Here is a 13,616-nt window from a genome sequence, read left to right as displayed (position 1 = left end):
GGCGCGTCGCCAGCCCAGTCCGGCCCATCCAAGCTCCCCGCACCAGGTCAGTGGTGCGCGTCGTCAGCCCGGTCCGGCTCATTCCTGCTCCCCGCACAAAGTCAGGGGTGCGCTTCGTCAGCCCGGTCCGGCCCGTTCCTCCTCCACGCATCAAGCCAGGGGTATGCGTCGTCAGTCCAGCACAACCCGTGCCTGGGTCATATCCGGAGCCGGATCCGCCGCCGAGGCGGAGTGCCCACCCGGTCCCTCCCCTGTTGTGGTTGTTTGGCGCGGCCGGAGTCCGCGCCTTTAGGGGGGGGTACTGTCACGCCCTGGCTCTGGGGACAATGTTATGTTGAGCCAGGGTGTGAAATTCTATGTTTGATATTTCTATGTTGGGCTGAGTGACTCCCAATCAGAGGCAACGAGTGTCTGCTGGGTGTCTCTGATTGGGAGCCATATTTAACTATCTGTCTTTCACGTGGTGTTTGTGGTTTCTTGTTCATTTCGGTTCGTGTGTAACCGTAGACGTCACGTTATCGTTTATTGTTTTGATCGTGTGATCTGTAAATAAAAGGATATGTTCACTTTCAACGCTGCGCCTTGGTCCACTCTGTTAGACGATCGTGACAGTGGATTCTCCAAGACCTTGGAGATCTTAATTTGATCACTCTTTTGTTGCTGCGAATTTGCCTGCATAGCAGAAAATACAAACTTGTAGTGTATTCAAGGTTTAAAAAGGGTTCTAAAGTTTGTAATTTACACTTTAAAATGTCAGACTTAATTTGCCCTAATGAAAAATTTATCAACCACTACAAGAAATGTGTGTAGAGGAAAGAAAACGGTACATTTTTACTACATAAAATGTCCATTAATTATAATCCACATAATAATTCACATTTCCTGTTGCTGCAGGATTATTTTCCTGCTATAGCAAACTGGCTCAAATTAAGATCCTACATCTGTAGCCTACTCTTACAAGAGCAGAGAACTTGTAATCTCAAGTCAGTCATATTTCAGGGTATCTCATATTTCCATTATACTGCTGGTTCTACCAAAGTCTGCGAGCTAGACCAGTACCATTATGCTCAAAATGCCATTTAGTACTAAATCAAATGGGCCAATTACTCTTTAATTCAACCATGAAATGACAGTGAACTTCATGAGCATAATAGCATTAAAGGTATCATCCTCATGTCAAGTAGATTGGGGTGCTGTGTTCAACTGAATACCAATCATATGGGATAATGATGCAGAGAGCTGAGGGAAAAGCAACATGGATGGAAATCCAGATTGCATTCAACGCAACTCTTCACAAATATTAACCTTGAATTTGAATTGAACATTCATGTGTGAAGTTATCATACAAATGGTCTCGATTCACCAAAAAGCACATTATAGGTTATCAACTGGATTTGAATAAAGCAGGAGATTCAGGCCTACTCCACAAGGGTGATTTCAATGTCATTGAAGGTGACAATGACATAACGTAGCAGTTTAAGACCCAACACTGATTATTAGAGGTGAGGAGGGCTGAGAATCCTCACTGACACAGAGTACACTAGTGAACACTGCCCAGGAAAAGGACGGGATCAAGGGCTCCTTTGATACCCCCCGGCACAGTGTGGGACTGATAGAGGGAGCCTTTACCCCTGCCGCCCCCCACATAGTAGGAGCCATCGGATACCAAACAATTATTGATGCCTTCAAACAGCTGGAAATGGCCTCCTCTATCAGCCCAGATATCAGGGTAGTTTCCATGATTCCCTAACAGGCAGCCCACTGGATCCTGGTCTAAGAATACCCCAATTACAGATCAGGACAGAAGAACCTAACAGCATGCAGCACAGGCGGGCAGAGTAGCGGCAGGGCCCTACCAGGCCCTTTGATGGAGCTACTACACAGAATGGGAATGGAGAATGAGAGGAGAGAGAGAGACAGAGAGAGAGACAGAGAGAGAGACAGAGAGAGAGAGAGAGAGAGAGAGAGAGAGAGAGAGAGAGAGAGAGAGAGAGAAGAGAGAGAGAGAGCAAGAGAGAGAGAGAGAGAGAGAGAGAGAGAGAGAGCAAGAGAGAGAGAGAGAGAGAGAGAGAGAGAGAGAGAGAGATCGAGACAGCCAGAAGCATCACAGAGAAATGTGTGTGTGTGGGAGAGGAGGCAGCTACCCCCGCACTGCTGCCATTAGAGAATACACCCATCAGCCAGGATAAGACGTTACACGCCAGTATCTGTTTGGAGCTGGTGCCAAGTCAAGCTTACCTGGAGTTGTTTTTGTTTTAGGAGGGGGGCAGTGGTGGTTCATTACCAAATGCCTTTCTCTCTGAATGTGCTGACAGCTGGTTGGTACACCAGGTCAGACAGTCTCTCCACATAAAATGTAACAGTCCCAAACGCTGCCATAGCACATTAGTCACACTCGTACGCTGCCCTTTTCACTGCTGAACTCCACTCCCCCACTACCTGCTAATGGAGACTTTGATATTCTCCCAGCGGGTCTCTTTCCGAGGAAGGGGGTGTGGCCCCAGCACATATCTATTCCTTAGTGATCCGATGTGTGCATCAGGCCCCACGCAGCGCGGTGCATGTACAAATCAGAGGCCTCCTGTCAGAACCACAGCACAATCAAACAGATAAACAAACTGAGGGCGAGATGAGAGGAAGCCAACGGCTTGTTTCCCTCTGCAGACTGTTCCATGCCTCCAGAGATCAGCTCCCTGTTAGAGCCTATGGGTGTTAAGTTAGAGGTAGAACCCTGGCACGAACGTTTGCACACAAACACACGCACAGGCAGGCTACTGATACTGATTAAAAGCAACACAACGTACTATAGTTCCGGTTCATTTGCAAAACTGTTCTTACATAACAGACAGTCTGATCCGTCATAAAAGCTGATATGTTTTTAATCATCATCCTGCTTATGAGGCCACTGTGCTGATGCATCTCAGGACATCTACAAATAGAGAAACAACCGTACTACAGTGTGATGTGGAGCCTTATTATACTCTCCCCTATCTCCCTAGCACCCTCTAACATTTAACATGAGCACAATAAGAGCTGTTCCTCTTTCTGTAGCATCAAATTACCCATGACAGAGAAATACTCTCTAATCAAAAGGGTACCATCCCGCTCTCCCAGAAGCTTGGCTGGTGCGTAAAACCCTGGGCTGGCTTTAGACAGCAGGCCGCCAGGGGCTAATTTCTCTGTTCTCTTTTAGGGGAAATTACTTTGTTTAGTTAATACTAGAGAAAAGGTAGTTTGTGCACCTATTTGGATGTAGGAGGAAAACATGCTTCCTGTTTACAGCTAGATGGTATCCATGCAAAGGCAAGATCAGTCAGAGACTGTGTCTGTGCGCTTCTGAGAGGATGTTTATGTGTGTATGCACAAGGGTGTGTATTAGTGTGTTTGTGTGTGTGTGCTCTTCTGTGTGTTAGCATCAGTGTGAGGATAGAGTCGAGACTCAGTGAAGGCTCAATGGTTTAGCTCAGCTGCAACTTGGCCTGATGAATAATTTCTGCACTCTGCTCTGCTCTGCTGTGGCACGTCTTGAGCAGCCTGCCTGACTCTGCAGCAGCACCACACAGCCTAGCCCACTTTGCATTCACCACACACACACACATCCACACACAAGCGCAGACCCCATCCCCATCCCCGTGCCATCCAGTCAGCTGCTGCCCCGTGTGGAAAGATGCAACAAGCTGCAAAGCCTCTTAAAGGAGCAGTGCCTTTGCAACTCAAAGCGTCACATTTGAACTTTGTCAAAGAGGACAACTGCAGTGGGACCAGCCAGCACAAATTTGATTGACTAAGAAACATCAATTTAGCACAGACAGCAAAACCCGATAAGGGCCAACTCCAGAACTTTTGCTCATTGTTTTTACTGTATAGATCACAACTGCAGACTGCTGGCTGACACAGGTGTTAGCTCTCCAATCAGTAATGGTGCTGAAATGTCAGCACTGTTTGGGGCAATGTGAATGCTGATGTAATGACCTCTGCATGTAGTGGTAACAAGGGACGGGGAGCTGCGGGGCATTGAAATCATCAGCTTTTTAAGGGGCTCATTTTAAACCCCACTGTCATCTCTGGGAATACAGGAGGCTTCCAAAGCAATGCAAACATGTAAGACTTAGTAAGCCCACTGCTAATGTCCAAGTAAGTAGCCTCTCTTAAGAGGTGGATTGTCACTCTGGTTCAAGTTTGGTTTCGGAATAGCCTCAATTTTGTAGATAAAGCTACAGGACAGAAGGATAAAAAAGTATTCAAAATAAATGATTGACAACAGTTCAATCTTAGCCAATGGATCAGTAATCAATGCATCTTCACCTATTTTCACCCACAATTGTTTTTCTAGCATAACCTGCTACGCCACACTATAGCAAGAGCTGAGTAGTACCAAGTAGTGTAGACCATAAAGAGAGGAGCTCCTCTGGGCCATTCCACCTCAAGTTACATCCCCTACTTTCATTAGTATAGGACCACATTGGGTTGACGGGTTTATGTCCTGACAGCATAGACAGAACCAAGGAAGCCCATTGCACAAATCATTGTTGCCATCCGATAATTCACATGCCTAAACTGGGAGTCCTGGGAGAGCACTGGGAACTAAGTGCTGTCAATACCTCATATATCTATATCACAATAAATGACCATAACAATATTAGGCCTACATTAGGCTATTGCTGTTCATTATATCATGATAATTTGTGTTATTTGTTTATTGCCTATATATATGCCTGGGTAGACACCATATGCAGAATTTGAGGTTAAGAGTAGAAGTGGTTCACCAATATCTTATGAGTTGGAACGTTTCCTTGAATAAGAACTATGCATGCAAAGGTGAACTTTTTCTAACTATAGACAGCATTGCTATGCCTGGAAAAGCGAAACGTAGTTATCAATCAACAACAAAGCAGGAGGGTTGTGGGCTGAAAGTGAGACAGAGATCGTCGTATTAACTGGATGGAGTTGTAGGCCTACATGGGTAGGCATTCCATTTTATTCATTAATAGCAAAGCGTACTGAGACACCCGGACAAGTTAAATCTAGAAGGGAATCAAGGTGAGGGATGCGCCAAACAAAAAGGTCCTGTCATCGCGAGGTAGTCTGCTTTACGAGGGAGCAGGTTATTGAGGGCTACCCAAAAAGCGCAGTGGTAAAAAAATCACATTCAGGAGACAGTCTACTCGTAATTAGACTTATTGGCTACATTATAGCCATATTTCATAATCAAGATGTAGCCTATAACCTGGCTACATAAAGCATAATATGTAAGGCTAATAGCAGTAGGCTATTACATAGGCATAGACATGCATGGGATAATATGCTCGAAATGCACATAGCAGGGGATAATATGCTCGAAATGCACATAGCAGGCATGTTGCCTCACGAATTAGCGGACGGAAATTAGGCTACTTACAGTTCTCAAGAACTGAATTTCATCTTCCCCTTCACCACCTTCAGCCATGGCTGTTGAGGAGCCTGCTCAGACTCGGGTAGCCTCCACTGTCGGCTCGCAGCACCACGCTGCTGCTCCTCTCTTTAATCGATATTAGCATATAGCTAATCCACAGCCATATACCGGAGCCCGAGCGAACTACTGGAGCCTGTCACTCACGCCCGCTCGTTCAATGCAAATGCCAGCGGTGCTGTTCGCGAAGGAGCGTGTGAGCGTTGGTATAGGCTGGAGCAAATGGGAACAGGGCTGGAATGTGAATCGTAGTCTTGCAGTCAAAATACGGCAGTGGGGTCTTTATCGTCGACGTCACCAGTGAATCTTATTAATATACCTTAAACATTAAAGCGCGAGCTTTCTAAATTCCATCACCATACAACAGCCGCACAATTGCGCACGAAAATGGCTTTTCCTTTGGCCAACAGAATCCATGACATAGGCTAAAGCGATGGTATTCTTAATTATTTAGGTGTGTAGAATAGACATAGCAAAATTGAAATGTTTTCAATTAATAGGCCTAAAGGGCTATCTAGCATCCAATATGCATGAAATTCTAGCCCAGTAGGTTAGCACCATGGACAGCACCCAGAATGACAAGTATGGCTTCAATTTTGCGCTATTAGCGAACAGAGAAATAATGTTCAATATTCAGTGTAGGCTACAAATCGACTTATGTAGCTTAAATAAATAAGGCATTGTATAATCAGGTTAAATGTGTAAATATTACCTATAATAGGCCTACATAGGCTACCCAGTCCAGCAGCATATTAAAGCCCATTGTTTTGACACCATGGATGGAAACAACACTGATTAAAAAATAATGTTGCAACACTAAAGAGTGAATCAATGCATAACCTCAACTTTCATTAGGCTTACTTAGCTAATGTTCATAGCTTTAGTCAGATCCACAACCTAAAACGAGGTCAAATTGTGCAGCAATAGCAAGATTCTGTTTTTTTTTTTCTGAGACATAAAGTGTAACTCTTCTCCCTCAGGAGGCTGAAATGATTTGGCATGGCCTCTCAGATCCTTAGAAACTTTTACAGCTGCTCCATCGAGAGCATCCTCCTGACTGGTTGTATCACCGTCTGGTATGGCAACTGCACCACACTTGACCAGAAGGCCCTACAGAGGATGGTGCGGACGGCCCCGCGCATCACTGCGGGTGAGCACCCAGCCATCCAGGAAGTGCATGCCAGGCGGTGTCTGAGAAAGGTCCGAAAAATTGCCAAAGACTCTAGCCACTGCAGACATGGACTGTTTGTTCTCCATACTCCCATCTGGCAGACGGTACCGGCGCATCAAGGCTCAGACCAATAGACTCCTAAGATGTTTCTATCCCCTGGCCATAAGACTGTTAAATGGCTAACAAATACTGCTCCCCCTCACACCTACGCGGCTGCTAAAATGATTATTGATTAGATGTATTACCACCACTACGCTGCTGTTAATTGATTATTGATTCCCATTACCATTAGAACCTATCTATTTTATACAGCTACTGGTCACTATTGCTTACGTTTACATATAGATATTACCACTAGTATAGTACAAAAAGTATTTGTATATTCTTGCTGCCAGTCATTTTCAAGCCCTGTTCACATATCTGCTCATCATGCCTACACTGTCATTCTTGCACACACACTCACACACTTACATACACACACTCACCACCACGCACACAGCCACCAACCACTTACGCTGCTGCCAAACTGTTTACCATTATTATTATTATTATTATTATTATTATTATTATTATTATTATTATTATTATTTATCCTGCTACCAGTCACTTTCTCCTAATCCCAGCATATATGTACAGTATATACCTAAAATACTCGAGTATCCCTGCACATTGTACATTTGGTAAGCTTCCTATCTTATTTCTTATTCTCGTGTTTTCTTTATTATATGTGCACTACCGGTCAAAAGTTTTAGAACACCTACTCATTCCAGGGTTTTTCTTTATTTTTACTATTTTCTACATTATAGAATAACAGTGAAGACATCAAAACTATGAAATAACACATATGGAATCATGTAGTAACCAAAAAAGTGTTAAACAAATCCAAATATACTTTATATTTGAGATTCTTCAAATAGCCACCCTTTGCCTTGATGACAGTTTTGCACACTCTTGGCATTCTCTCAACCAGCTTCATGAGGTAGTCACCTGGAATGCATTTCAATTAACATGTGTGCCTTCTTAAAAGTTAATTTGTGGAATTTATTTCCTTCTTAATGTGTTTGAGCCAATCAGTTGTGTTGTGACAAGGTAGTGGGGTATACAGAAGACAGCCCTACTTGGTAAAAGACCAAGTCCATATTATGGCATGAACAGCTCAAATAAGAAAAGAGAAACGACAGTTTCTTGAAGTGCAGTCGCAAAAACCATCAAGTGCTATGATGAAACTGGATCTCATGAGGACTGCCACAGGAAAGGAAGACCCAGAGTTACCTCTGCTGCAGAGGATAAGTTCATTAGAGTTACCACCCTCAGAAATTGCAGCCCAAATAAATGCTTCACACAGTTCAAGTAACAGACACATCTCAACATCAACTGTTCAGAGGAGACTGTGTGAATCAGGCCTTCATGGTCAAATTGCTGCAAAGAAACCACTACTAAAGGACACCAATAATAAGAAGAGACTTGCTTGGTCCAAGAAACACAAGCAATGGACATTAGACCGGTTGAAATGTGTAATTTGGTCTGGAGTCCAAATTTGAGATTTTTGGTTCCAACCGCTGTGTCTTTGTGAGACACGGTGTGGGTGAACAGATGATCTCCGCATGTGAATTTCCCACCGTAAAGCATGGAGGAGGAGGTGTTATGGTGTGGGGGTGCTTCGCTGGTGACACTGTCTGTGATTTATTTAAAATTCAAGGCACACTTAACCAGCATGGCTACCACAGCATTCTCCAGCGATACGTCATCCCATCTGGTTTGGGCTTAGTGGGACTATCATTTGTTTTTCAACAGGAAAATGACCCAACACACCTCCAGGCTGTGTAAGGGCTATTTTACCAAGAAGGAGAGTAATGGAGTGCTGAATCAGATGACCTGGCCTCCACAATCCCTCGACCTCAACCAAATTGAGAAGGTTTGGGATGAGTCAGACCGCAGAGTGAAGGAAAAGCAGCCAACAAGTGCTCAGCATATGTGGGAACTCCTTCAATACTATTGGAGAAGCATTCCAGGTGAAGCTGGTTGAGAGAATGCCAAGATTGTGCAAAGCTGTCATCAAGGCGAAGTGTGGCTATTTGAAGAATCTCAAATATAAAATATATTTTGAGTTGTTTAACACATTTTTGGTTACTACATGATTCCATGTGTTATTTCATAGTTTTGATGTCTTCACTATTATTCTACAATGTAAAAAATAGTAAAAATAAAGAAAAACCCTTGAATGAGTGGGTGTTCTAAAACATTTGACCGGTAGTGTATATATTATTTTTTATTATTTATTAGTTATACTATTCTGATATTGATTACTGCACTGTTGAGCATGCAAGTTAAGCATTTCACTGTGCATGTGAAAATAAAACCTTGAACTTGAACAAAACAATGTTACAGAGCATATATACTAAGATGTTTGCAAAGTCAATATTTTACCATTTTGACAGAGAATAGTTGTTCCTCACCCCTCTCACCTCCACCTCAGTTTATGTATTTATTTGAGGGCAAATTAGTCGTTTCTTTCACAAAAACAAATACATAGACCTATAATTAATAATTAGGCAATTATTTTGTTTGACATGGGCTATAATTGTATTTTCTCTGACAGTCGACCAGGTGTTGTGCCAAGTCTTGATTGGAGATAGCCTAATGTTTTATGGTCCAATGCTGCCACCTTGTGACATTGTTCCAATTGGAATAATGGACGTTAGTCTAAGCGCAGTGGTTCTCAAACTGTTTGACCCGTGACCCCCAAAAAGGAGTGGTTCACCTCACAATTTCTGCGCAAATGTAGCCTGTCATTAGCATATGGACAACTACCGGAGCTCTAAAAAGTTGTTTAAATAATACTTTCCTGTGGATATTTTTTCTCAAATTTCGACCCTCATAAGGACCAACCCCACAACCCCACATACAACCGGTAGATTAAGTTCAAATGTAGTCACATTTCATTCAACATTCTGGCTTGTACGGAAACTGCCAAGTTTTTGCAGTGCTTTAGTTCAGATTGTGTAACCAGAAAGCTGGTAAGGTCTGATTTATTAGGCTACCTGTTTAGTAGTCTGATTATCAGGCTGTAATACACAATTCATTGGTAAATACAGCCTGAAACTAATGCCTGCAAAATCGTGTAAATGTTCCTTACAAGCCCCAATGTTTAATAAACGTACTCTATTGGTTGTCTGTGCTGTTTGTCCTTCAGCTGCTCGAAATTTTAAACAAGATATCCACAGAAAACGATTGTTTACCCAACTTTTTAGAGAGCCAGTAGGTAGGCTGGTTCGGCACCTAGGTAAAATCAGTTTTATATTGGATATTCGGTTTTCTCTCGTCAATAGCTATTGAACCAAGCATCCCATGACAATAAACATTTTATATTCTGAATCAGGGGAGGATGGAGAACAATCAACACCTTTTTTTTGGGGGGGGGGGGGGGGATTTCTAACAAAAATTCAGAAAAACCCTTTTAGGTTCTAGATATGTATGTTACGTACGTTAACTTACTACATTCGCATACACTGTATATATATTTTCTGTTGTATTTTTGACTTTGTTTTGTTTACCCCTCTGTGTTGTTGTTTTTATCGCACTGCTTTGCTTTATCTTGGCCAGGTCGCAGTTGTAAATGAGAACTTGTTCTCAACTGGCTTACCTGGTTAGATAAAGGTGAAATAAAAATTAAATAAATAGCTTACATTACATTAGGCTACCGATAGAACAACAGTCTTACAATATAATACGAACTGTAGGACATATAGTATCCAACGTCTTGGTTGCATCAGTATGCTTTGACTCATTTAGTATGATATATTACGTTCGACTGCTTTAGTATGATATGTTACGTTAGGTTCCATTACATTAGGTTACCAAAGGAAAAGCAGTCGGACAATATAACACAAATTGTAGGACGTACAGTCTCCTATTTCTAGATTGCACCAGTATGCTTTGACCTAATTTAATTTGTGACCCTCCTCTGTAGCTCAGCTGGTAGAGCACGGCGCATGTAACGCCAAGGTAGTGGGTTCGATCCCCGGGACCACCCATACACAAAAAAATGTATGCACGCATGACTGTAAGTCGCTTTGGATAAAAGCGTCTGCTAAATGGCATATTTTATATTATATACTATGATATGTTACGTTACGGTAGGTTCCATTACATTAGGCTACCAATGGAATAGTGGTCGTACAATATAATACGAATTGTAGTACGTACAGTATCCTACGTATTGATTTCACCCATACAAATGCTTAGCACAATTTAAATAACGCAATGCAGGATGTGTATACTAGTTACACGACAATCCAAATCTGTTTGGGTTAGATTTGAACAGGACGTATACTGTACCTCAGAGCAATCTCAACAGTGCATACTGATAAGAGTGGCTGGCCATTTGAAATTATTCAGCACACAAACCAAAATGTTATATACAAAGTTTACTGTATATGAAAAATGTAAGGGTTGTAACATTAACAAAATACAGAAAGATAAGCAGGTTGATCCCAGTTGTATTGCAGGTTCAATTCAACTTGTCTCCAGATTAAAATAAAGATAGATTCACAAGTTTAATGCCAGGGTCACATTTAATCTGAAAACGTATCAAATGTATACACGTTTAGAATAGAGATAGTGGTAGTAAATGCACTTGTTAACCATTTCCATGGAGAAAACTAAAAACCTATGCTCTCTTTGAAATGGTTACATTTGGGCACTCACAGACTGAAATGCTTTCCACCTCTTCCAGACATCTCAAACTACATCTGTCAATTAGGAATGTCTATATATATGGCAGTAGCTAGTCTAACCACCACTGCTGCAATTTAGGACTGAAATATGCTCTGACCCACAGGAACCGCTAGCAACAGAGTTTCCAAACTTGTGAGTTATTTAAATTCTCTTTGCTAGTTTGCTGGTTACGCGCCTAAAAAGAAGGAAATGACGAAAGGTAGCTAGGCTTGGTCAAGCAACGTAACATATACTAAATGGAGTGACACTGATTTATGTACAGAATAATATGTTTAGTGACAGGCGGGTTTTAGTGACAGGCGGATTTTAGTGGCAGGCGGGTTTTAGTGACACACTCAAAAAAATGAAGTGTTGGATTTACTTGACCCAGTTATGTCAACCGGTTCCACAAAACTGAGTTGAGTAAATATTAATGATCGAATTTAGATTACTACTAAATACAGTTAGGTACATCTAACACGGTTGCACTGAGTAAATGCTATCGATAACGTTTTTATTAGCTCGCTTCTAAATCCTCTACTTATGTTTAATTTACCTAGCATGATAAAATTAAACTTGAGTTCCATAGTGTTTTACTAACTGAAGTGAGTCACATAAATACAACACAAGTCACTTTGGTTTAGCTGACTTCATTTCAAGTTATTACCAAGGTAACAGGCAACGAGAAATAAGTCATCAGCTTCACATGAAACTAAACAGTGGCAAGCACACTTGCATTAAAGTGAATAATTCCTAATAATTTAGATTTGGAAACACTACAGATCATACTGCATATTCTGTAAAAACCTTGTTTACTTCTTGATTGAACAGATGTACTGCCTTCAATAAACTAAAAGGGCCAGTAACATGTCTGAATTCACTTAGAACAATGTCATTGTTGCCTTTGGGTGCATGATCAAAGCATTCTTGGCAATGTACTTTATGACTATATCAACTAAATGTTGAAAGAGCAAAACATTTGGAACAATGATAGTTCAACTCAAGAGACAGGTTTGATTGACTTCTGAAATGGCATGTAGTCCATTGACACCAACTTAAAACAGTTCAGTTTAGCTTGATATTTGTCTTGGAAATAATGTTAGTCTTGCACAATAATGATATAATACATTTGTGACATGGCATTGTGCACTGACGCCTAATTTAAAACTGTTCAGTTGCCTTCAAATATGTGTCTTGAAAATAAAGTAATTTATATTAAACACAAGTCAAGCCTTGCACTCTAATTCCATTCCAAATAATACAGTGCCTTGCAAAAGTATTCATCCCCCTTGGTGTTTTTCCTATTTTGTTGCATTACAACCTGTAATTTAAATGGATTTTTATTTGGATTTCATGTAATAGACATACACAAAATAGTCCAAATTGGTTAAGTGAAATTAAAAAAATTATTTATTTCAAAAAATCCAAAAAAATTAATAACGGAAAAGTGGTGCATGCATATGTATTCACCCCCTTTGCTATGAAGCCCCTTAATAAGATCTGGCGTAACCAATTACCTTCAGAAGTCACATAATTAGTTAAATAAAGTCTACCTGTGTGCAATCTAAGTGTCACATGATCTCAGTATATATATATATATATATATATACACACACAACTGTTCTGAAAGGCCCCAGAGTCTGCAACTCCACTAAGCAAGGGGCACCACCAAGCAAGCGGCACCATGAAGACCAAGGAGCTCTCCAAACAGGTCAGGGACAAAGTTGTGGAGAAGTACAGATCAGGGTTGGGTTATAAAAAAATATCTGAAACATTGAACATCCCACGGAGCACCATTAAATCCATTATAAAAAAATGGAAAGAATATGGCACCACAACAAACCTGCCAAGAGAGGGCTGCCCACCAAAACTCACAGACCAGGCAAGGAGGGCATTAATCACAGAGGCAACAAAGAGACCAAAGATAACCCTGAAGGAGCTGCAAAGCTCCACTGCAGAGATTGGAGTATCTGTCCATAGGACCACTTTGAGCTGGGCTTTACGGAAGTGTGGCCAGAAAAAAGCCATTGCTTAAAGAAAAAAAGAAGTAAACACGTTCTGTGTTCGCCAAAAGCCACGTGGGAGACTCCCCAAACATATGGAAGAAGGTACACTGGTCAGATGAGACTAAAATTGAGCTTTTTGGACATCAAGGAAAACACCATGTCTGGCGCAAACCCAACACCTCTCATCACCTCGATAACACCATCCCCACAGTGAAGCATGGTGGTGGCAGCATCATTTTTACATTTTTTAAAACATTTTTAGTCATTTAGCAGA

At 41.6% G+C, this 13,616-nt stretch overlaps 1 protein-coding gene across 1 annotated transcript in view; it reads right to left on the bottom strand.

Annotated features, from left to right (window-relative positions):
- The window catches only part of LOC311145349 (ryanodine receptor 3-like), a gene marked incomplete at its 5' end in the record, with an annotated part of 137,627 nt that extends 132,181 nt beyond the window's left edge, over positions 1-5,446 (bottom strand). The window contains one exon of the mRNA XM_084181575.1: positions 5,399-5,446. Coding sequence (XP_084037701.1) covers positions 5,399-5,446 — 48 coding nt within the window. The remainder of the gene's footprint in view (positions 1-5,398) is intronic.
- Positions 5,447-13,616: the final 8,170 nt, after the last annotated feature.

The sequence above is a fragment of the Coregonus lavaretus genome (genome assembly GCF_964263955.1).
Source record: "Coregonus lavaretus genome assembly, chromosome: 18".
Lineage (NCBI taxonomy): Eukaryota > Metazoa > Chordata > Actinopteri > Salmoniformes > Salmonidae > Coregonus > Coregonus lavaretus.
The sequence above is the reverse complement of the archived record's forward strand: the minus strand, read 5'-3'. Positions and strand labels throughout refer to the sequence as shown.